Source organism: Mchenga conophoros, linkage group LG23 (assembly GCF_057382185.1).
Source record: "Mchenga conophoros isolate Kocher_MC1m ecotype Shallow Benthic linkage group LG23, M_conophoros_male_GT1.1, whole genome shotgun sequence".
NCBI lineage: Eukaryota > Metazoa > Chordata > Actinopteri > Cichliformes > Cichlidae > Mchenga > Mchenga conophoros.
Genome location: NC_140547.1, coordinates 18446298 through 18472245, shown reverse-complemented (window position 1 = coordinate 18472245; position 25948 = coordinate 18446298). Strand labels below are relative to the sequence as shown.

Sequence of the window (25948 nt, the reverse complement as noted above, 5' to 3'; positions counted from 1 at the left end):
TCACAATTCAAAGCTTTAAAAGTCAGTACCAAGATTTTAAAATGAATTCTGAAATGTACTGGAAGCCAGTGTAATGAACGTAACACTGGTGTAATGTGCTCTCTTTTTCGCGTCTTAGTTAAAAGCCTTGCAGCAGCATTCTGGACTAACTGGACACGGTCAAGATTCCTTTTGCTCAAACAAAGAAAAAGGTTGTTACAATAATCTAAGCGAGATGAAATAAAAGCATGAATAACCATTTCCAACTCAGATTTAGACAGCAAAGTTCGCAGTTTGGAGATGTTTCTTAGCAAACAAGACAGAGAACAAACAACGCCACCCTCAGGTGTGGCGAGCAAAAGCAACACACAAAATCATGACCTGGGTCATAACACTTTCTTTGAAATCAGAGCAAAGCTTCAACACCTTCTCTATTTAAGACATTGTGGTGGGTCTGTGGCGCAGCTGTGGGGAGGCAGAGCTCATCACACTTCCCCTGCATTTAAGTCTGTACTGGGTCCTGACTGAAGTTGTTGGTGTATGTGTGGCTGGCAGCTGGAACGCTGCAGCCAAGAATAAAAGTGTTACAAAAGTGGTCATGTCTGACATGCATCGTCTACAGACATCTACTGGAAACTGTGGATAGAGGAAACCCTTGCCCCTGGTGACTGGGACTCTCACAACTAGTGATGGTATGATAAATGCCTGTGAATTTTTTTTCCCACCAAAAGGTAAATCATACAATGCATGATGTACTGACATCCGCTGATCATTTGATATACAGCAGTACTGCTGTGATATGTAAACGTATAAATGTAGCGATTGCAAAATACCCATATGAGGTTCTGTATATATCGTGTCACACTTAAATGTTTCAGATCATCAAAAAATTTAATATTAAACAAAAATAACACAAGTAAACAAAAATCCAGTTTTTAAATGAAGGCATTTATTATTAAGGGCCCTGTATGAAAAAGTGATTGCCCCCTAAACCTAATAATAATAACCTAACTAGTTGCACCTAATAACTGGTTTTAGAAGCAATAACTGCAATCAAGCATTTGCAATAACTGGCAATGTGTCTTACAGCACCGTGGAGGAATTATTTAAATAAAGTTTTTAGTAATAACTTTAGAAGATTTAGAAATAATTCAGACCTTTTAAAATAAGAATATATAATGCAAAAAAGAATATTTCTGCCATTTCCATTACAGAACACTGAAAAACCTGTTTATGCCAGTGAACTGTTAAATCATGAAGACCACATTAGAGTATAAGAAAGAAAATAAAAAAGACAGCAAACAAAATAACACAAAAAATTATTTAAAGTGGAAATCAGTTTTTAAAGACAACTATGTTCTCCAATTAAGTGTCATTTTTCTGTCACAAAGTTGTTCAATACAAAAATCATATCAAAAACTTCACATTTCATATTAAACCACAAGCTGTTGGATTAGTAGACAACATAACGAAATAACAATACGCCACTAAAGACAAATCTTTTAAAATTAAAATGACAAATTAAAGGCTCAAAACTTCGAGTAGAAATGCAGATTGGCTCCTTTCAAAGTGTTGATAATACTTTTTAGGCTGCAAATCTGAAATTAGTGGACAGCTAAATGTTTTCAGACACAAGCCAAAGCTTAAAATACAAATAACTGTAATTCATTAAAGAAAAAAGTGCAATTTTAAAATTAAAAGGTGTGACATTTCCAACATTTCAAAAGCTTCCAGTACAATTTAAATGATGATAAACATTATTCTCTGGTAAAATAAAACGTTTATCATTCAGCTCTGCTGTGAACTTTGAAGTCAAAACAAACTAACTGTCACCACCTGGAGGCAGCAATGATCACTGCTTTGTCCAGCTGGGTCACCAGTTTTTAAAAAGACACATTCACCATCATTAATCACTTCAGATCAGTATGAAGAGCTGCTTGGACACCAGCGCAGCACCTTGAATTCATAATGAATACAGAAACAAGAGTTTCTGCTGGACATAAATAACAGCACAAAAACAAACACTAAAAATAACAGTGCATCAGTATTGTACAAAAAGCATGAACAAACCTCAGCACATTTTCAGAGCCTTCAATTTTTGTATTTCTAATTTATAGGTGGAAAGTAAAGAATTGGATAAAATATGAACTTTACCACCTGACAACAAATATTTATTTATGTTGCCTATTTATGTGATGAACAAAACATTGTCTTTTATACAAGATACAGTGAACTTATAGATAGCTGTGAAGGAAAAATGCCAACTTAGGATCATAATTTTGGATAGAAAGTGCGTAGAAGAGCAGTCTTTATAATCTATGTCATCTCTGTCGTCTTTCATGTAGAGAACGAGAGACTGTCAAAGCAGTCAGGAAATCCAACCGCTTCTTCCTCTGATGGCAGAACAGCATGTTGGAAATTCTGGGAAATGCAGTTCAGTCAGTCAAAAATACACTTAAAAAATCAGAAGCTCATCCAGGAGACTTCAGCAATATTCCCAGCTATTAGCTTACACTGAAAAATATGAATTTTCATTGTGATGTATGCATGTAATCCTTGTCAACATGACAAGTTTTTACTGCAAGAGGCTTTTTTGTAAGTCCTCCTCAGGTCCTACAGGGTTTTGCTGGTGGTCATTTCGATGTCACTCAGATCCCTGTAGGTCTCCGATTGGCTCATATTCCAGGTATTCCACTTCTTCCACAGATTGTACTTTGTGTTGTTCAGAGGGATGTTGATTGAGGAAATGTACTGCATGGACCGTGACATGGAGGCTCTGAAGGCCCGTGTTCGAGCTGTGAAGAGGAGGAAAATTTGTAAACCCTAAAAAACAGAAAGGGAAGATGATGGTTACTCTCTTTATTTTTGTAAGTAATGTCATGTTTGATGACATGTTTGACAAATTATTCTTTATAGTTATTAGTAAAGTACCTGAAATTATTTTGCAAGATTTTTCTTATTACTTTGTAAATTCTTGTGTGTTGTGTTTGAATCCTGCAGCTTATCACACATTTGAATTCCATGTGTGAAAACTGCAAATGTCCAGCATTGCACCCCTGATGATCCACCAGGACAAACTCAGCAGTGTGTGAGGAAGAGCCAGCAGCAGCTGACAGATGGAGGGAATAGACAGACTGTTCCCTGTTTGTGAATGACTGCTAGGAAAGTTTAAAATAACTAATTGTCTGTCCTGAATCAGTCTTATTAGGTAATGATAAAATAATTTTATCATTCAAATGTTTTCAGTGTGGGGGAAAGTACTCAGGGTCTTCAAGTTACACACTATGAAAGGCAGCAACAAGTTTAATATTCAGAAACCTAAAGTATGTATCAGCAGCAGAATGGACCTAAAAAAAAATGTTTGTTTCAGTTCTATGAAGCTTTGAGTATTTTGGATTAGTAGCACTGCTGTGTTTGTTGTATCATATTGCTGTAATTGTTTATATGCTTTATATATTCTGAGGTAAGTTGATCTATAGTGTTACATCATATTCTATAAGGATGTTATGTGTTTGTATACTTTGTGCCCAGTTTGACCCATTTAGCAGAAGTCAGCCTGTTTAAGGCTCTGATATCTATTCTGTATGACTTAAAGCAGTTATGACATAGTCTGATTTTCTCACCCAATAAAGGAATATTTCATATATCAGTCTACTCTTCATTCTATCAGAAACAGTTATCACAGGTCGTACATTTTCTTTTTACACATATATGTAAGGATTCAGACATATTTACTAATGCCAATGTCAGGTTTATATTGTTGATTGTCATTTATGCTTAGAAATATTTAACCAGACCTTAGAGGTGTATAATCGATTGTGTAGTGATAAGATGTGTGATTCTTAGTAGTCTGCAAAGACTTTGTGTGCATTCCAGAGTGTTCTGGCATACACACTCACACCCTAGGGTCATGAGAGATCTTGTATCTTCTCTTACTGATATATGGTACAGCAAACACATCTATATCTGTTTTAGTATAAGTGCCTTTTGTTTAGATGAACTGCTGGACTTCCAGACCAGCAGGGTTAGGGAAGTTGTTTATGTGGTCACATTCTGACCCCCCCACACACACACACACAGACAGTACTCTTTGTTTACATGTGTACCTATGTAAATGAGCCTATGTATATTCATGTAACCGCAATAAAAGAGCAGCGTTACGAGGGAGCAGACAAGAGCAACTGGGGTCAAGCGAAGGAACGGTGTTTGTCCAGTTGGTCTTTCTTGTATACGAGAAACATAAAGAACTTTGCCTGCTTGTGTCTTGCTTTGCTGTGTAGTAGAATTGTCTTGAACGTTCCAGCGAATAGGTTTATGCTACAAACCTATCAGCCAACATATTAAAAGAACAATATATAATACATCTATATATACACTGTAAAAGATACTTGTCTTTGAGTGAAGATATAAGGTTTTAGGAAATATAAATAACTGCAACTTGAATCTTTACTGAAGCCCAGTATTTGATACAGAGTTCAGGTTCACTGCTGTAATACCTAATAATAATTAATATAATAGTTAATTTAATATTGGCCATATTGTATTTACATTACCAAAGTGAGATGACTTTAGTCTCATGAACAACATTAGCTAATTGTTATTTACTAGCTAATCTTTAAATGACTGTTCAGTACAGAAATGAAGCCCAACAATCATGTTTTACAGTCCTGTGGTCTCAGCCTCAGATACTTATCAAATCAAACAAAGCTCATGTAAAAACAAACAGATGAACAAAAGAAATGTCTCCTTCATTTCTGTCAAACAATGCTGTATGAAACGTTTCCAGCGGTTAGTATCATGGTTGCTAGGCAACCTGAGCAGCGTGACAGAGGCTAGATGGTCCCATTTGACAAGACTGGCACTTCGGGCCTTCTCGGTCTTTGGAGGACCCGGCCCACGAAGACTGCGAAAGGATGCAGATCCTGAATTGGGATACAGCCAAGGACTTGACACTGAGACATGACTGACTGTATATGCAACATGGAACACAGGGAAGACACAGTGACCAAAACTAGGACCTAGAACTACAAATATAACATGAACAGCAAACCACCAAGAAAACCAAAGTCATGAATAACAAATAATCAAGGAATATAACTTAAACAAACACAAAACACTGGGTCACAGACCCAGTACCATGATAGAAATTCCTCCACAAATAGTGACGTACTTGCTGCAGAACAGAAGTTCAAGTCAGGCCATGATTGTTTGAAGACAGGTTGCCTCCCACCAGGCTATCTTTTTAAAATGGTGATGCAATTGGATACCAGAGCTACTTGCAGTCAGTTGTCAACAGCGACTGAAACTCGGGTGTGGCATCCTCTTTAAATGCTGTGGTTACTGAGATGAACCTTTGTTTTTCTTGGCTTTGTCACTAATATAATACTAATAATACCGGTGTACCACAAGGCTGTGTGATGAGCCCTTTCCTCTACTCCCTCTTCACCCACGACTGCAGACCTGCTGATGGTTCCAACACCATCATTAAGTTTGCAGACGACACCACGGTGATTGGCCTCATCAGTGACAACGATGAGGCCGCCTACAGGGAGGAGGTGGATCGTCTGGCTGAGTGGTGCGACAGAAACAACCTGCTGCTTAACACCGAGAAGACCAAGGAGCTCATCGTGGACTACAGGAGGAATGCTGACCCACATCCACCCATCCACATTAAGGGGACGGCTGTGGAGCGTGTGAGCAGCTTCAAGTTCCTGGGAGTCCACATCTCCGAGGATCTCACCTGGACGACCAACTGCTCCAAGCTGATCAAGAAGGCTCACCGGCGCCTCTTCTTCTTGAGGACTCTGAGGAAGAACCACCTGTCCTCAGACATCCTGGTGAACTTCTATCGTTGCACCATCGAGAGCATCCTGACCAACTGTGTAACAGTCTGGTACGGGAACTGCTCTGCCTTGGACCGGAAGGCATTGCAGAGGGTCGTGAAAACTGCCCAGCGCATCGCCGGAGCACCACTTCCTGCCATAAAAGACATCTACAGGAAGCGGTGTCTGAAAAGGGCTGGGAAAATCATCAAAGACCCCAGTCACCCATCACATGGACTCTTCACCCTCCTGCCCTCTGGGAGGCGCCACAGGAGCCTCCGGACTAAGACCACCAGGTACCGGAACAGCTTCTTCCCCACAGCTGTCAGACTCCTGAACTCTGCCTCCTGACATCTGACCCACGTTAAACTCATGGACTGAACATACACACACCCACAATGGACAACTGTACCCTCAAACACACAATAATAACATGGACTGAACCACCACTCACAACCACTAGCACTTTATATAGCCTCTGTAGAAACTATCTACACCCTCACTTATCTTAACTGCACTACTGTATAGCTCTGTGTAAATAATCATTCTGTACATTCGATAATCTTTAATCCTACAACTGTTTACAACTTGCATAGTTCCCATTTCTGTATAGCTGTATATCTCAGATTCTGTAAAGTTATTTATTTCATATTCTGTAGTTTTTCATATTTATATCCTGTCCATATCCTGTACATAGCTTGTACTCACTACAGCCTGTACATACTTATAGTTATAGAATATTCACAACATACTTCATACCGTGTACATTATAACATACCATAATAGACCCATTCTGTAATATACTCACATATCTATATTATTGCTAATATATATTGTAATATATCTATATCACTAAAGCACTTCTGGATTGATGCAAACTGCATTTCGTTGCCCTGTACCTGTGCATGTGCAATGACAATAAAGTTGAATTCTAATTCTATTCTATTCTAATATCCTAATATTTGCAAGAGTTACCAGCATTTTCGTACTTTTATTACTACTACTGCTTCAGTTAAAATGTTTCAGTTTTCCTTGTTCCCTTCGATATACCATGAATTAAATATAAAACTTTCAACAATCACCTCCCATTTGTTTTTGTTTTTTTGCATTTTATGTGTTTACCTGAAGTCTGAGAAGCTCATGACACCTTTAATCTCAGTTCTAGAATGAAGTGGAAGGAGTCGTACCTGTGTGGTTGTACAGATGTAGAACAAAATGCTGAAGATCAGGTGTGTTTTTTCTGAACTGAGCAGCACGAAATATCCCAGAGTCCAGGACAGACCGAGTAACACCGCCAGAGATAAACTAATGAGGAACTTCCTGCTTAAAGATGACTTCTTGTTGCTACAGTAAAAACAGAGTTAAAATCCACATGGAAGCTAGTCAGAAAGGATTCTGCATAATCTTTTCATCACATCTGTGAAAATGGAGTGTATGCATTGATACACCTCTCCTGAAGACAAAGATGGAGCATTACTGTTATTGGTTATTAGTGTTATTATTAACAAAAAGAAATAAAGCCATTTTGTTTTGCTCACAGTTAAATTGTGTTCAAAGTTTTTCTTTTTCATTTCTCATTTTTAAATGTTGGTTTTCTTAATATATTTATATCTGAGAATTGCACCTTTTAACAGCCACTTAAATTTGGGTAATTTATTTTTGAAATATTTTTTGAAACAACAGCAGCTTTAGATGTTACCTGGTCAGTCTGGGTTCAACTTTGCATGTAGTCATGGAGGTAATAACCAACAAGACGATGTTGTAAATCAGGATCAGGCCGATTGGAAGAAGGAAAGCCCAAAACATCGGTTTTCCAAAGTTGAAATGTTTGTTCTTATCCAACGCTGCCAGCCAACAACTACAGCGAGAGGAAAAGAACATAAAAAAACACTTTTGTCTACGTGTTGATCAAAATTTTATAAATACTTTATTTACTGAAAATGACATTTTTTTTAGGCAGTGGATGTAATTTCTATGGAGGACCACAAGAGCCACCCTCATCAAAATAAAGAATTCTGTTCTTAATGAACTGTAGAATAAATTCTGCATTTGTAAATTCATTTTTGAACTCCACATTAAAAAACTGATTTTTAAAATGCTTTTTAGAAACTTCATTTCAAAATCCATTTTCGAATTCCAATTTAATACAATTAAGACAATTAATCAATTTCTCAAATAACGTCACTGCCATGAGGTCAAATATCTCTCCTTCATCTTCTCAGTATTAAACTTACAATTTGCTCTGATACTTGGTCCTCTTTTACACATTACAGGACATCAGAGTCCTATTTTGTCATATGAAACAGACTTCAAGCCTCTTGATGTCCTACCTGCCTCACTTTTCATTAGCGTGTTTAATTCCATTAGCCCCTGTATTGTGGAAGTGATAAATATTTCTCTCTATACTGGCTCAGTTCCCAGATTCTTTAAACAAGCTGTTGTTGAACCAATATTAAAGAAACCCCACCTGGATCCATCTCTTCCTAACAGTTATAGGCCAATATCCAAATTGCCCTTTGTATCAAAGATTTTAGAAAAAATAGTAGTAGAACAACTTGACTATTTCCTGGATAAAAATGCTGGTTTTCGTAAATTACATTCTACTGAAACGGCTTTACTTAGAGTATCTAGTGATATCTTGATGGAGAGTACAGAGTTCTGGTTCTGTTGGATCTCAGCTCCGCTTTTGATACTGTAGATCACACACACACACACACACACACACACACATATATATATATATATATATTTATATGATATGTAGACATATTTTTTTCTAACTTCAGTATGACTGTGGTACATATTACAAAAGAATAAAAACTTTATGTGAATAACTTTACTCTTCTTAAATATAACTCATAAAACAAGTAAAAGTACAAATGTGTAAAAAGTTACAGACTTCCTCAGTAGGTTTACACTCTTTTGGAGTGATTTTAATTGTGTGTTAAAGAAGAAAGAGCCAGTCAGTCATCACTGAGGCAGTTTTTCCTTCATGAAGTCCAGGTGCTGGTTTCCCCGTGTGTGTGTCTGATGCCCCAAAGCTGACTCAGAGCCATAACACCATCCATGACTGCGGTATGGAACAGATGTGGGTGTATCCTCATCTCCCAGAGGAGTCCAAATTGTTATCAAACAGACCTACAGACACAAAAACATTGATACTATAAACAACCAGGCTATCAGCAGTGATTTAACTACTTTAAGACCTCTGTGAAAATAATTTTCACATCATTTACAGTGTATATCACAGAATTCAAGGCCTTTATAAGCACAGAGCATACAGAGAAAAGTACAGGGTGGGCCACCGTAATAAAATGGGAATGGTTGGTGATATTAAAGTCCTGTTTGTGGCACATTACTATATGTGAGGGGGCAAACTCCTCAAGATGGGTGGTGACCATGGTGGCCATTTAGAAGTCGGCCATCTTGGATACAACTTTTGTTTTTTCAATAGGAAGAGGGCCATGTCACACATCAAACTTATTGGTAATGTCACAAGAAAAACAATGGTGTGCTTGGTTTCAAGGTAACTTTATTCTTTCATGAGTTATTTACAAGTTTCTGACCACTTATAAAATGTGGTCAATGTGCTGCCCATTGTGTTTGATTGTCAATGCAACCCTCTTCTCCCACTCTTCACACACTGATAGCAACACCGCAGGAGAAATGCCAGCACAGGCATCCAGTATCCGTAGTTTCAGGTGCTGCACATCTCCTATCTTCACACCATAGACAATTGCCTTCAGATGACCCCAAAGATAAAAGTCTAAGGGGTCAGATTGGGAGACCTTGGGGGCCATTCAACTGGCCCACGATGACCAATCCACTTTCCAGGAAACTGTTCATCTAGGAATGCTCGGACCTGGCACCCATAATGTGGTGGTGCATCATCTTGCTGGAAAAACTCAGGGAACGTGCCAGCTTCAGTGCATAAAGAGGGAAACACATCATCATGCAGCAATTTCAAATATCCAGTGGCCTTGAGGTTTCCATTGATGAAGAATGTACCCCATATACCACACCAAACCATCACTTTTGTTGTTCCAACAGTCTTGGAGGGATCCATCCAATGTGGGTTAGTGTCAGACCAATAGCGGAGGTTTTGTTTGTTAACTTCAATTTTCAAATCAATTCAATTCAATAAAACTTTATTGATCCTGAAGGTTGACCCCGAAGGAAATTGGGTTAAGGCTGCCGACCTTACCCTTCTGACCATACATACATGACACAAACATCACATGGGGAAGACAGGTCAGAGAGGTATAACAATGGAAAATGCACAACATGAGGAAAGATCAGGAGAAAAGAAATAACTCCCCCCAGACTGAGCTCCAACAGGGAGATCAGTTTGAGAACAATAAAAAAACACCTCTGCACATAGCACATGAAAAAAACTCTTAATACACCAAAGAAACACATGAGAAGACACAGGGGTGGGTAAAGGGTGAGAGACAGCCAATGTAGACAGTGCATCCAGGCCTGCAGCATAAGCGCTGGTCTCCTTGATCCACTGTCAGCATCGGAGGGGAATAAGCGTCAAAGGCGTTTGGAGGGGGGAGGGGGGATGAGTGTACATCTGCATGTGTATATATGTCTGTGTGTGTGTGTATGTGTCTAGAGCTGAGACAGTGTCCTTCGCCCTGCCAGGCTAAGTAAACAGTCTTCCAGCCAACCCAGGTAGCCTTGCATAGAATGGGAAGAACAGTCTAAACACAGTCGTTATCAGGGTGTTTTTGTTCAGCTCCAGCCTTGAGACGGCAGCTGGCGCTGAAGGGATATCCACATGTAGTAATGCTGGTTTTTACTTTAGTGCGAACAACTCATGAGAATTTCAAAGCTGTTCTAACAGTCCGACACTGGTCTTTCAAGCTCCCGTTGGAGAGCCGTGAGCTTCTCCATGATGTTATCAAACTTACGCTCCGTGATGTTGTCATTCTTGTGCTCAAAGAGCCGATTCTGAGAACTCATGACCGCAGTGAGCTTCTCCAAGATGTGATCCAATTTGCGCTCAGAGGTCTTATTCTGAGTATTCACGGCAGCCGTAAGCTTCTCCAAGATCTTATCCGTGCTGCACTCAATGAGCCCATTTTGAGAAACTCACGCCTCGTTCCATCGTTTCAATCCCAGCGGACAGCCTTGTGGGGGTTTAAACAGCCGGTTCCACTTTCTTGATTCTTCGATAAGTCAGGGCCAAGCCAGCTCCGATCAGCAAGAACCCTGTTATCATGCTTCCTAATAGGTAGATATCTTCAGCACTCAGGCTCACCCGAGCCCAAACTTCTCATTGAGAAAAGGGTGTCAATTGCATTCAAGGACCAGTTGATCAAATCCATAATTCCTCTTTTAGGTTTTAGAGAACAGACTGTGAGAGAGTGTTCCAGGGAAAAGTAATACAAAAAACACGAGCCTAGACAAGGACACAAGAGGCTAAGCAGGGAAGCTAAGGGAGAGGAGGAGGAGAGGAGAAAAGTGCGACAGCCTTCGTCAAGAGCAAGTATTACATAAAAGTTTGCCTCATCACTGAACAAAATCTTGTGCGTCAACTGAGGGTCCTGTTCCAATTTTTGTTTTGCCCATTCTGAAAATTCTGTGCACCGATCTGGGTCATCCTCGTTGAGATGCTGCAGTAGCTGTAGTTTGTAAGGGTGCCATTTGTGAGTAGCTAATATCCGACTAATGCCACTCTCCAGTGACATGCGGCAAGTGCTACGCTGTGGGCTCTTGCTGAATGAAGCTAGGACAGCCACTGATGTTTCTTCATTAGTGACAGTTTTCTTGCGTCCACATTTTGGCAAATCCAACACTGAACCAGTTTCACGAAACTTAGCAAGCAGTTTGCTAACTGTAGCATGGGAGATGGGTGGTCTCGTAGGATGTCTTGCATTTAAATCTGCTGCAATGACCCGGTTACTGCTTTCAACAGATATCAACACAATTTTGATCCACTCCTCACGTGTTAACCTCTTCGACATGTCAATGGCTTAGAACAAAGAGAAACTTGTAAATAACTCATGAAAGAATAAAGTTACGTTGAAACCAAGCACACCATTGTTTTTCTTGTGACATTACCAATAAGTTTGATGTGTCACATGGCCCTCTTCCTATTGAAAAAACAAAAGTTGTATCCAAGATGGCCGACTTCTAAATGACCACCATGGTGACCACCCATCTTGAGGAGTTTGCCCCTTCACATATACTAATGTGTCACAAACAGGACTTTAATATCACCAACCATTCCCATTTTATTACGGTGTAGCCATATAAATGGCCCACCCTGTACTCAATCAATTTCATCTTGTGTTTTTCATTATGCATATTTTATTAATAATTACATGTCGTGATCTGCATCTTTACCACACATTTGCCACAGAGGTGTAGATACTGTAGTTGCAGTGAATGCTTAAAGTGTGCTGATTAGAATATACTGGACATTAAATGCTAAGATTCAGCACACTGTGTTAGAGGCTGGGATTTGATGAATTCATCATATATACAACCTTTGATCATCATTTATGTCCAGTTGAGAATGAATCTGTGCACTCACATATTAAATGAACTGAAATCAGTAGTGTGATCTCCAGTTTTGATATAAGGAATGAGAGAACTGACAGCTGTTATTTTAATCAGCCTGTCTTAGTTGTTTTAATTCTAAGTATCATAAAGTAATCTGGTAACATCTGGACTGATGAGTTTACTGTCAGCATTTTAATCGCTAGTTTAAAGGCTGTAGGTCGCAGCTCTAATGCTCTAACACTGTATAAATGTAATAGGGCTCAGTGCTAATAGTCTGAGCTGCTTCAAGCTTTATTTGTGAAGACCACAGCAGCGTAAAAAAAACGTAGCTAGCTTGTACAGCTGCGACGTAAAAGATTCATAAGCTAAGATGACCTTAAAATAACAGGGATACGTGCGGTGATGCTAGCATTAGCGATGTTAGCACGTTACCTTCAACAGGTGGTCAGACTGAGTAAAGAGGCACACAGTCAGAGGTTCAGCTCTCCGTTTCGCTGCAGGGTCCCTTCATTCTTCACATATCCGTGTCGAGCCGAGTGTAAATCCCGAGGCTGAACGGCCTTTGTACAAGCACACACGCCTCTTAGCAGGGCAAAGCTATGAGCAAGAAAAATTCAGGCTGGCAGCCTGTGTCTGTCCAACCAATCAGAGAGCTCCTTACATCTCACGGTGTGGCTAATTTGTATTGCAGCAAGATTTTTAAAATGAAGTTACTAATCCAGTTGCTAATGCAAATGTAAATCCCTGAGCTAATCCGTGAGCGAACAGGAAAGGGAAATGGATTTTGAAATGAGAAGTGGAATTTAAAAAGCATTTTGAAAATAAGTTTTTTAAATTGGAATTCGGAAAAGGTTTTTGAAATGAATTTTTTAAAAAACATTTTAAAAATCAGTTTTCTAATGTGGAATTCAAAAATAAATTTGCAAATGCAGAATTTATTCTACAATTTATTATTCAAGCACAGAATTCTTCATTTTGATGCGCGTGGCTTTTGTGGTCTTCCATAAATTTCACAATATATAAACTATTCTATAATCCAAACTGGGAATTTAGGTCATTGTAGGGTGGAGAATTTCACAGATTACCCACAATTCCTCTTGTCTATATCCCAGCGGATTGTCCACCCTGTAGCTCACCCCCAGTGTGATGACCATGAAACACGCTGGCATTCCTAACAGGACACAACAAATCAAAACAACAGTTTAAGTAAAATGAAATTTAACCTGAGTAGCGTAAGACCGCGGTGATCTGAAAATGATGTGCCGGGGGTTTGCGGATGTAACTGTGTATCACTGCAAAATGTTCAGTTTTTATTTTAATTTTGTTTTAAACTAAAATAAATGATAAGAAGCTCAAGATTTTAGCACAGTGCTGTGTATCTGCATTCCTTAATGTTATGACTTTTTTCCTTCTAATTATACTACTTTAAAGTTCTTCTAAAATATTTCAAATTTGGCATTTTTGTTTTCTTTCTGAATGTCCTACCCCATCCCAGAGTCACACTCAGTGGAGTCCAGTGTGTTGGCAGGCTGCGGCGCATTGACCGGACCAGCAGCACCAGTTGAGTGCTGTATACACTGTTCCACATGAAGGTGGCCATCAGGAGGAAGTGCAGCAGAGCTGCTACAGCCGTACACGAGCCGCGGTCTGGTTCTATGTGTTCATCAGAGTTCAAGATGTTGTTGATCCGATCATCACTCTGCACCTTAGTGTCGTTCTGTCTGCTGGAGTTTTGGACTCCAGAGAGGAAGGTGATGATGAAGGCCAGCAGGCTGAGGTAGATGCACAGCAGAGCCAGCTTTGAATTCAAGTTACTTGGCTGCCCATGAGACTTGCTGAAGAAGCTACAGAGAGAAAAATAACAAAGAAGTTTTAATATCTTTTAAGTTTTGGTATTTCTTAAAGAAAAACACCACAAAAAAATATATATAAAAACAGACAGACAGCAATTTTACTACTTTTAGACTTTATAGGTCAAATAAAATAATCAAAGCATTAATGTAAAATAAAAATAACTATTTGTTGCATCCAAGAAAGTTTCAGTTTGTTAAATAACAACTAGAAGTGTTTGGTAAATGTGATGAGAGAATTTTAATGCAGCATAATTAAACATCATTTCTTATCTGTGAAGTAACCCAAACTTACTTTTCTTTAATGTGATAAATGATCGTCACAACCAAACCCAGAATAGAAAGAGAAAGTCCCACAATGGAGATCACACCCAGAGCTTCTGCATACTCGTAGTTCTCTCTGTATGACTGAAAAATAGGATTCAGATTTAAACTCATAAAATATCTGCGATGAGTTAGATTTACATTTTGAACCATTTTCATGACCAAGGTTTAACAAGCTGTTGTTGAGGTTTTTTTGTATGATATATATGACATATATACCTGTATACACTTGACATATACTCACATATATACTATGTAATCATATATACTCATATACACTATATATATATATATATATATATATATATACAGTTTTGGGGAGTAACGGAATACATGTACCGCCGTTACATATTTAAAATACAAAATATGAGTAACTGTATTCCGTTACAGTTACCGTTTAAAAAGGTGGTATTCAGAATACAGTTACTTTGTTGAAATAAATGGATTACACTGCGGTACTTTCCTGTTTCATTTTGTCGCGGGTCAGGACTGTTTGGGTTTTGTTTGACAGCTACGTTCTGTTGTTCCAGGCGGCAGTGTTACGGTTGCCATGGTTACCGGGCGACGCTCTCTCTCTCTCTCTGCGACTGTGTGTTTCCTGGGTGAGAGAGCGCCTTTTCGTTTTTGTTGTGCTAAGCTAACAGGCAGAATGCTACAAGCATAGCTCTAAAGAATGTAGCATCATGGGCAGTGTATTCCGTGTTGCAGGGAGAATGGACTGCCATACACGTTAGGGGTCTGTGAGCGCTAGGAGGGAGAAAAAGGGGAGTGGAAAGGTACGAGTTGTCACTGAGGAAAAACGGGAGCTGGAAGCATGTAAATATAATAATAACCACTGCAGCCAAGAAGAGTGCCTGACGAGCCCAGTTGTAAGTAAGCTATGAAGACTCGACTGTACACCGTGTTCGTGTTTTCCTCCGAAACAATAAGTTCCGTTGGAGCAGCCTTTCAACGCCTCTCTCTGTCTCTCGCAAGAAAAGTTGACCCACACAACAAAGTAAAGCTATTTTTCAGCTACGAGCTGACAGGGACCCCGCCGTATTAGTCAGAGGTCCCTTTACTACAGTTCGGAGTCGCGGACCTTCAGTAATAGTAATAAATCACACAGCAATAGTACATTCACGTTGTTGTAAAAAGCATGATAATATATTAAGTAATCCAAAGTATTCAGAATACGTTACTGTCATTGAGTAACGTAACGGAATACGTTACAGAATACATTTTGGGGCATGTATTCTGTAATGGAATACATTTTAAAAGTAACCTTCCCAACACTGTATATATATATATATATATATATATATATATATATATATATATATATATAACAGCTAAGATACTGCGCAGGACCCTCAAGCTCCCAGGCCTCTGGTAGAGGACCCGAGCTTGAAGGATAAACCGCCCGCAGGGGGGCGTGCTGGGTGTTTTTTTTTATATATATATATACCTATACTGGAGTATTTTATATAATGGAATCACATGTTCGAGATCACAAGACCCACATATTTAAGTCAAATATTATCTCTAATTATATTAATGAAGTTTGTGCCACTTGTTGTATGAACACATGTTGTTCAATACTGTTTGAAAATGTAGTAATTAGGATCAGTAAGTAACCTTTGATTGTGTTAAGGCCAATGGTGACTAGTCCAAACATAGGGTTAATTAAACTTGGCACTGCTAAAGCATGCACCTGGGACCCTTTTTCTCCGTGCTCATCTTTTTTGCTCCACGTTGTGTCCAGCCCTTTCATTACCTATACGGTAAACAAACCTGGCCCCGGTGGGCATGCACCTGGGATTCAGTTTCTCGCATCAGCCGCCAGAAGATGAGAAAAACCCTTTCTTAGCATAGATACCAGTTTACTTCTGACAAGTGCACCTGACAAAATTGTCAAATTGATTAACTGTTAGCTGCCGTTTTGCAAACTTTTGGAATCACTTTGGCCATAAAACCGATGAAGGGACACATTTCAAAATGATGGATGTAAGACTGGTGCTTGAAAAGTTATGGGGTAGGGTCAGAAAGGTATGTAACATAAGTGTAAGATTAAAAGAAAGGAGCAAGGTGCAAGTATGATTAACAATGGATTGGAGAAAAGTATCAATAATTGAGATAATATTGACATTTGTAGATTTGATCGGAAATTCCTGCTCCTCCTCCTGCTGTTGGGTGGAAATTTACCAAACAACAGGAGGAGCGGTCACTGATCCTTTGTAAGAGGAGGGTCGATATGCCCCAGACTGCTGCTTTTTTCCTTTTTGTCATTTTGTGTGTTGTTGCTGTTTGTGCTTTAAGACCCTACACCCCAGGGTTTGCTTTGCTTGCTTTCCATGTGTTTTTTTTTGCTGTAAATGTACTGTTCTGCTCTTCATATGACACTGTTTAATAAACTCTGTTCCAAGAATTCTAGTCTTTTCCAGAGGATCTTTCTGAGTGTTTTGGTTTTAATTGGATCTGAAGGTTATCATATAGGCTTCAAAATTTGCAACCCAACACTGTAACGTCATCTATTGCCCTGAAAACTTGTGACCCTCACCCAGAGAGCAGCAAAGTTGGTGGTGTGGTTACAGAAACACCTCATGAGTCCATCTGAAGTGTTTCCTTTAGAGCAGCCACTGGTGCTCCAGTCCTTCTGACTGTAGTTCCAGAAAACACAAGAGAAGTCGTACAGAGACGTCCCACTTATGTTCTGAAACAGAAATACACAGCCTTACTCAGAAATCCACAACTCTGATTTACATGTAAACATACAATTTGCTTTCAAAAGCAGATGGTATGTTTCACATTTTTAGAGTTTATAGCACATATGCAGTTCTTTGAAAATAACACAGAACCATTTTAACAATAAAAACACAACTGGTCATAAGTTAGGTATGAATATTTTACTTTGTGATGTGTATATTGGTATTGTTCTATTTTTACACCATTATCACAGCTGCTACAGCTACTGCAAGTTTATTAATTTATCTGTCTCATAAAAAACACCATAAACACTGCTCACTATCTGTGTGCCCTAAACCTGCAGATAAAGGTCAAACATGATACATTGTCAGGTGAGATCACAAGTTATTGAAGGAAAAGCTGTCCAGTGGTCACCATTATCTGAAATCTTGAAGATAAAACTGACTTAAAATAGGTCAACAAATATTAAAATTGACTTTAATTTGAAATGCTGGATTTCTTACTCTTGGCCTGAACATCATCTCCACATGTTGTGGCACCATGTTGGGTTCCTGCCCTCTGACGCTGGCTGACAGGACCCTGATGGTGGCCCGTCGCCTCATGTAGAGTTTTGAACGGAAGAAACGATCGTTCTGATAGAGAACGAAACCCAGAGAGACGTTTGAGTCTGTCTGACGACTTCTGACACCTTTGCCTGACATAAGAGAAAGAAATCCACTGCAGTTGGTAAACTTTTGTGTGGGTGTAACAAGAACTGACAATGTCTGAAATAGAAGTGCTCCATTTTTATTAATAACAAACTAAAACAGCTCTCTTAAATACCTCTTAGTGACACCTTAAGCATCTTAACAAGTTCTGTTGTAAGACTGTGTAAGTCTAGAAAACTCACCTTGAGGGAATCTTACATAAATGAGGGCATCAGCTATGAAACTGTTTTCCACCACAACCTGTGTTGCATTTGTGTTCAGCTGAATTCTCTCAGCTACAAAACTGCCAGATGTCCCTGTAGCAGCAAAAGAAGTGAGCTGTTTGTGATCACATAATAAAAAATGCAGAACCTTACCACTGGATCTTTAATCTTAAAGCTACAAATATTGAAATTGTTCCACTACATCATGATATTCTGAGAGGAGACCTGTGGGTGCCTGTCCATGCAAGAACCTGGACAACTGTGGGGGAACACAAACAGTTCTGTTAACTGTCCCCACTTCAACACAGTTTTACAGTTTAAAGATTCCCTAAAACCACAATATTTCTTGACTTGACGCACACCGGTGGATCTAATATCTATCTGAACAGATATGCCTTGAATGTTAAAAGTTTTATTAGCGTATTTTTATTAGTGTCAAATTTAGTCAAATTTGAACCAAACTGTATGTAAGGGATGAAAAGCAGTAAAATGGGGGAAAAAAATTAAAAAATTGGAGGATTACTTTTCTTTAACACCGTTTCTCACTGACCTCTAAGAGAAGTGAACTGGACTCCCTGAGTGTTTGCAGCAGGGATCTGTGCCGACTGGACCACCAGGTTTGGCTGAACCACCTGAGATTGAGATGCATTGAGACTGAGGCTGAGGTTCACTGAGAGCTGGTCCAGAGTCACCGTCAGCCTGGACATAACAAACAAAAGCAACCACAAAACAGGCTGTCTTACACTCACTGGTCTGTTAGATACATTTACAAAATTGCTCATTAATGAAAGTATCTAATTAGCAAATCACATGGCAGTGACTCAGTACATGCATGCATATAGACATAGTCAAGATGACCATCTTGGATTTCAAACTAATCATTAGAATGGGGACAGGTTGGGACTTTGAATGTAGTTTTTTGGTGTCAAATGCACTGGTCTGAGTATTTTGGAAACTGATGATCTGCTGGGATATTTGCTTAAAACGGGTGTTCTCTTTAAATGTCGAGTTTACAGAAAACAGCCTGAAAAAGGGTTTATGGGTGTGCAACCAAAAAATCTCTAGCAATTGTGCAATGCTATCATGACAATATGGACCAAAATTTGAGGAACATTTCCAGCAAATTGTTGAATCTATGCAGTTCTGAAGTTAAAAGAGCATCAGTCCAACCTGCAACAATCAATGTGTATTTAATGAAGTACCTAGTGAGTATAGTTGCTTTAAACCAGGAAAAGCGGCTAATTTAAGCTAAACACAATTGAAGACGTCATATGAGTTAATAGATTAATATTTTATTCTTAGTACTTCACCCCAGAGTTGTGTTGTTTTCCTCTGTGTCATCTGATACAGTGGTGTTCAGCAGCTGACTGACCGTTGCTACTGCTGCCACTCTGACACTCTGCAACACAAACATGAACCAGGATGCTACAGTCAGTAACTACTGATGCTACAGCAGGGTTTTTTCTTAAGTTTTGTTGACTGTTTGTACCTCTGTGGCGTTTGCAGACAGCAGCAGTGTGTTGGCGATCTCAGCCGCTGCTGTAACATTTTCGGCCGTCAGCTCTTCTGGGTTGGATGTCAGAATCTGAGTGCTGGTTGCCAGCATCTCTAAATCAGCTGGACTGGTCAGCTGAGTGGAAGAAATAAGTTTTTTCTTTTTTTTTTGTGGTCCTTAAATGAATGTGTAATCCTGTGCATGTCTTGCTGCCTTTTTACCGGATTACATAAAATACTCAGTTCAAGCTGCAACTGTATAAGACCATCAAGTAATAAGTCTTCAGAAGAATAAAAACAGTTCTTACATTTTGTTGTATATCACTGAGTGTCAGGTTACACTGGAAGATATGTAGAGTGTTGAAACCTGGTGATTCGCTCATGAACAAGCATCTGGTTGAAGCCTGAGGTTTTCCAGCTGAGTGGGGATAGAAAGACAAACATCACTACATTGGGGTGTACCTGACAAAGTGATGTTGGACTGAAGGGATGACTTACCGCCACTTGTTCCCACTTCACATATTTCATCAGAATATGCGAACCAACCAATGGGTGTACGGGGGAACCTGAATCCTTCAAATCGTTGGGCTGCGCAGAAATTTACTAAGAAGACAAAGGTATTAAAATATAGGCAGAAAAAACATATAATTAGTTATTTATATAAAAATACAAAAGTGGAAAAAAATCGATGATCCATGTTTAGAGAAAGAATTTGAGTTTCAGTGATTATTTACAATCTGAATGCTGTTGACTGTTGACCAATCACATTTGAGCGGACTCCAATGGCATGTTCTTTTAAAATTGCATTTGCATAACCCTCTCTTATTGTTTTGTTTTGTTTTATAACTGAGACAGGATTTTTGTAGTTTAAAAGCTGGATCACACAATAAAGTAAAGACCCGAAGATCCTAAGTTTGGACATGTAATGACTGCTCAAAGTGTTGGTTAGTTATTTATTTCAGTTAACGATCTGGTTGTGGTTTCCCACATCTTTATATCACAGAAAAAATGTAATTTATGTAAACTTTAATGTAACAACAAATATAAAAGTAAATTACTGACACAAAGCATCAGCTTGCGGCTAATAGCATCACATAGTTGCTGTTTTCTGCAAATCTAAAAAGTGAACAAAAAATTCAACCTTCTTTGTTTGTTTGTTTGTTCTTACCTTCTGAGCATGTCTCTCCAGTCCATTCATCAGGACAGAGGCAGACACCGTTTACGTTTTCCCCTCCATTATCACATTTCAGGGCAGTGGTGGTAGGCGGGGTAACTGAAGTTGGAGATGTAGTACTAGTAGAAGTAGAAGGTGTAGTGTAAGTTTTAGATGTAGTAATAGGAATTGTTGGGGAAGTAGTAAAGTTTTGTGTAATAGTAGTAACATTTGGTGCAGTAGTAATGTTTTGTGTAGTTGCAGTAATTTTTTGTGTAGTAGTAGCAGTAGTGCTTGGAGTACTAGTAATGTTTTGTGTAGTACTAGTAATGTTTTGTGTAGCAGTAGTGATGCTTGGTGCAGTGGTAATGTTTTGTGTGGCAGTAGTAATGTTTTGTGTAGCAGTAGTAATGCTTGATGCAGTAGTAATGTTTTGTGTAGTAGTAAGGCTTGGTGCAGTAGTAATGTTTTGTGTAGCAGTAGTAATGCTTGATGCAGTAGTAATGTTTTGTGTAGTAGTAAGGCTTGGTGCAGTAGTAATGTTTTGTGTAGTACTTGTAATGTTTTGTGTAGCAGTAGTGATGCTTGGTGCAGTAGTAATGTTTTGTGTAGTACTAGTAATGTTTTGTGTAGCAGTAGTGATGATTGGTGCAGTAGTAATGTTTTGTGTAGCAGTAGTGATGCTCGGTGCAATAGTAATGTTTTGTGTAGTATTTGTAATGCTTGGTACAGTAGCAATGTTTTGTGTAATAGTAGCAGTAGTGCTTGGAGTAGTAGCAATGTGTTGTGTAGTAGTAGCAGTAGCACTTGGTGCAGTAGAAATGTTTTGTGTAGTACTAGTAATGTTTTGTGTGGCAGTAGTAATGCTTGATGCAGTAGTAATGTTTTGTGTAGCAGTAGTAATGCTTGGTGCAGTAGTAATGTTTTGTGTGGCAGTAGTGATGCTTGATGCAGTAGTAATGTTTTGTGTGGCAGTAGTAATGCTTGATGCAGTAGTAATGTTTTGTGTAGCAGTAGTAATGCTTGGTGCAGTAGCAATGTTTTGTGTGGCAGTAGTAATGCTTGATGCAGTAGTAATGTTTTGTGTAATAGTAGCAGTAGTGCTTGGAGTAGTAGCAATGTGTTGTGTAGTAGTAGCAGTAGCACTTGGTGCAGTAGAAATGTTTTGTGTAGTACTAGTAATGTTTTGTGTGGCAGTAGTAATGCTTGATGCAGTAGTAATGTTTTGTGTAGCAGTAGTAATGCTTGGTGCAGTAGTAATGTTTTGTGTGGCAGTAGTGATGCTTGATGCAGTAGTAATGTTTTGTGTGGCAGTAGTAATGCTTGATGCAGTAGTAATGTTTTGTGTAGCAGTAGTAATGCTTGGTGCAGTAGCAATGTTTTGTGTGGCAGTAGTAATGCTTGATGCAGTAGTAATGTTTTGTGTGGCAGTAGTAATGCTTGATGCAGTACTAATGTTTTGTGTAGTAGTAAGGCTTGGTGCAGTAATGCTTTGTGAAGCGGTGAAGCTTGGTGTAGTAGTAATATTTTGTGAGGTAGTAGAATGATCAGGAAGAGCAGTGGGCAGGAGTGCAGTAGTTGCAGTATCAGGGATGTCTGTTATTGCAGTCAACTCTGCTCCAGCTGTGGAGGAGGCTAAAGGAACAGATGTGGGAAACGCATCAGCATTACAATGATCAGTTTGACATTAGCAATGTTAACATGCTTTGTAATTAGTGATTGTCAGCAGAAGTGATATGTAAAAAACAAATACTATAAAAGTACTACAAATTAAATGTAGAGTATTTTCTGTGCTTACCATGACTTTAGTGTGTTGTTATTAAACACAATGCACAGCTTAGGCTGATACAGATAGTTTTACAGGTACTGCACATTAAAATGATGATCTGATGGTAGCAGTACAGGTAGAATCAGGACTACTCAGGTCATTCAATTTCAACCTGAGGGGACATGAACATCTGAACCCTGATATCCAGTAATGTTTTTTTCAGTCTGAAATAAAAGTCTGAATGACAAAAATGCACTCAGTACTAAAATCTATTAATATGGAGCTCCTGAAAGGTAATAGCGAACGATTTATTGTGTAACACTTCTGTTTTCTATAACTTTTTTAAGAAAAACACCAATGTGTCAATTAAGTACAAGTCTACAATCTAGTGTTGCAACTAATTAATAACTCTTTACTTGATAATGATGCCTAGGCTTGATCCACAGAGAAAATCTGGGCTGTTTTATGATGAACTGTTATGTTTTATAGCTGGGCACTGCTCATTATGATTATGGGACACACATAACAGTCATAGTTTTGCAAACAATTAATCTCGAGCAGTGACATAAAAAATAGAAAAAAAAAGTGTTTAACAGACACTGCATAGATCACTGTGAGCATCAACATCTATATGATGTAGAAAAATAATTAATACAAATTCTGCACTCGTGTGTGTATATACAGGTATATATATCACAGAGTTTGCTAGTTATAAAGATAATGACAAAGAAAAGTCTTGATACATGCTCAATCATCCAGGCAAGGAAATCCCAAAAACTTGAGTCTGTTCATTTGGATGTAGCATCTTTAGTGGAAGAAACAGCAGTCATCAAAGTGATTTCTTTAGTCTCACAATTTTTATATTAACAATCAAGGAACTGACCTCCCAGCCCATTTTTCATTCAGTGGGCTGGTATCAGTCATTGTGCAAATCAAATTCAAATTCAAATTTTTTTTATTTGTCACATACACAGTCATACACAGTACGATATGTAGTGAAATGCTTGGACAACTGCTCGTGACCTAAAGAAAACAAAAAAATGTACTGTTTATAAGGTTGGGGAATCCACCAGTCACCTGAGACTAAATAAGTCACTTGGATGACTTAGGAGGAAATGTTTCGCCCACTGAAAACGCTACGTCCAGATGAACAGAATCAACTTTTGGGGAATGACAAATTAACCAAAACAATAAAATGACATGTTTTTCCATTCTGTTGCTGAGATGTTTTTAATTGTTGGGTTAAGTCTGAGAAAAGCAAAAAAAAAATAGACAAATTATATAAATAATTTTATATATTGCATGCATAACTTATCTGTTCATACTGTAAACATTAGTTTAACCTTATTTATCTAAAATTAAGAAAAATCAAGTTTGACTTAGATGAGATTTCAGTGATGACTAAAATAATAGTTATTGTTGTCAAGGAAAAAATACAGTAGAAATTGTGTTTTATGGTATCATATGATGTGACTTAGGTCACACTGTGTCTCACTAACAACTCCAGAAATGCCAGCAACAATCAGATAAACTCAGTTGTTCTTACCCAGAGTGAAAACGAGCCAAACCCAGCCATCCATGATGTTGAGCTGCTGCAAATCAGATTTCCTGTTTGTCCGGTTTGGTAAAAGTTTACATATTTAAAGACGCCACTCTGTGAGTCTGCATGAAACCATTCAGCTGCATTATTCTGCTTCACAATGAGCCACCAGATCATATAACACATGATTGTTTTACTGCACGTTTTTTTCAGGAAAAAGTTCCTGTATCGACTGTCTTTGCTCATATGTTACCTATAAAGGACTTTGAACTGCAGTCCACCTTCGTAAAAGGTGCTAAATCAATAAATATGGTGTGATTTACCGTAGGGAAGGTGCACAGTGTGAAACCTGAAGTGTCACTGGTAAATCTCAGTATCTGCAAACTTTTAATGTCGTTTTTGTTTTTATTGTAAAACGATCAAGGACCTACAGTCAGCAGCAGTGAAGGTAAAGGTAACACGTGTTCATCAAAAACAGGTCAAAATAATAGAAACACCATAATACTGTATAGCAGTGATGTCCAACTCATTTTACATCATGGACCATGCACCACCCACTTTGCCTTTAAGTGGTCCTGACCAGTGAAACCCTTCTTTTTGTCACTGTACAGAAGTTTAACTGCAATCCATGAGATATCTTAATACGGGAAAAAGAAGTGTTGCTACAATCGTATGTCTTTTTTTTCTACATGATAGAGAAATGCTAATGTAGTTAATCAAAGAAATCTGTCAGCATGACTCTTTGGGTTTAAACTTTAAACAATCATTTTGTAAAATTACAGAGACGTCCTGGTAGCGCACTGTCCTCTACCTTTTTATTATTATTATTATTATTATTATTATTATTATTATGAGCCGATTGTAAAATAAATAAATAAATAACAGAGAGATTTCTATAGTACACAAAGAAAATGTAACTTTTCTGTCATTGAACTTTTTATCTATTACTTAATTACTTTAGTGTGGTATGAATGCACATGGGGGAGGTCTTTATCAGCAGGACAAGCAGTAAAACTCATGAAAATACAGTTAAAATCGAACATTTATGAGCCGACTGTGAGCCTCGAGCCTTACATTTGACACCCACTCTAATAATTTAGAGCCAGTTTACAGGGACTGGCTGTAAATTATTCAGTAGGGGGAGTTTTGTTTTAGGACAATTTAACCCAGAATTCAAATGTACAGAGAAAACAAGTAATGACCACTGATGCTGACCATGCTGGTGGCTGCCCACTGCTCCTTATGAGTTAAATGGAACAAAAAAGCTTCCATGTTTGGGTCAACCTCTCTACACCTGAAATGTAAATCATTATTAGGCAAAAGTGAGGAACATCAACTCCAAGTCCCAAAAAGTTGATTCTGTTCATCTGGACGTAGCGTTTTCAGTGGGAGAAACGTTTCGTCACTCATCTAAGTGACTTCTTCAGTCTCAGCTGACTGCAGGTTTCCCCAATCTTATAAACAGTACATTTGTATAATGAGAAACTAGCACCACTGAAGGAACAGTAGGCTGGGAGGTTAGTTTCTTCATCATAATTATGCAAATTCTCATGACCATTGATCAACAACTAGTGATCAAAGATCATTGATCAAAGACCACTGATCAAAGACGACTGATCAATGGCCATGAGTACCATTTACAGAGAGCTGGGGAATGGCTGCAATCACAGCATTGTAAGATAGTGAAAGATGTACCCATAGGCCCCCGCCTGGATTCCTCGCCTTTTCACGTAAATGGCCTCCTTGACTCCGCACTCAAACCAGCATTCCTCCCTGTCCAGGATGTGTACATCCTCATCATTGAAAGAGTGTGCACTGGCCTGTACGTGTAAATAGACCGCAGCGTCTTGGTTTGATGAGGTAGCTCTTCTGTGTTGTGCCATCTGCTTTGGCAGAGGTTGTTTGGTTTC

At 38.6% G+C, this 25948-nt stretch overlaps 1 protein-coding gene across 2 annotated transcripts; it reads right to left on the bottom strand.

Moving 5' to 3' along the window:
- Positions 1 to 581: 581 nt before the first annotated feature.
- LOC146546979 (adhesion G protein-coupled receptor G7-like) lies at positions 582 to 24214 on the bottom strand. 2 transcript variants are annotated; one of them, XM_085264017.1, is made up of 16 exons: positions 24045 to 24214; positions 20746 to 22365; positions 20076 to 20180; positions 19886 to 19995; positions 19573 to 19713; positions 19394 to 19482; positions 18634 to 18782; positions 18063 to 18176; positions 17677 to 17867; positions 17028 to 17180; positions 14460 to 14572; positions 13800 to 14158; positions 13404 to 13485; positions 7501 to 7659; positions 6989 to 7145; positions 582 to 2802 (listed from the first exon to the last, which is right to left on the bottom strand). In XM_085264017.1, exons 1-16 carry the CDS (start codon positions 24076 to 24078, stop codon positions 2593 to 2595), a joined length of 3786 nt encoding a protein of 1261 aa, XP_085120143.1. In that variant the 5' UTR covers positions 24079 to 24214; the 3' UTR covers positions 582 to 2592. The 2 variants fall into 2 exon arrangements, 1 of the variants encoding a protein (XP_085120143.1); XR_014890639.1 differs by lacking the exons at positions 582 to 2802; positions 13404 to 13485 and having other exon boundaries at positions 7010 to 7145.
- Between the last annotated feature and the right edge of the window lie 1734 nt (positions 24215 to 25948).

Coding starts and splice junctions, on each gene's coding strand:
- LOC146546979 (XM_085264017.1), bottom strand. CDS start 24,078: ATGGATGGCTGGGTTTGGCTCGTTTTCACTCTGG. Junction 19,996..20,075: donor TGAAGTGGGAACAAGTGGCG/GTAAGTCATCCC, acceptor ATCCCCACTCAG/CTGGAAAACCTCAGGCTTCA. Junction 14,159..14,459: donor ATTTATCACATTAAAGAAAA/GTAAGTTTGGGT, acceptor TTCTCTCTGTAG/CTTCTTCAGCAAGTCTCATG.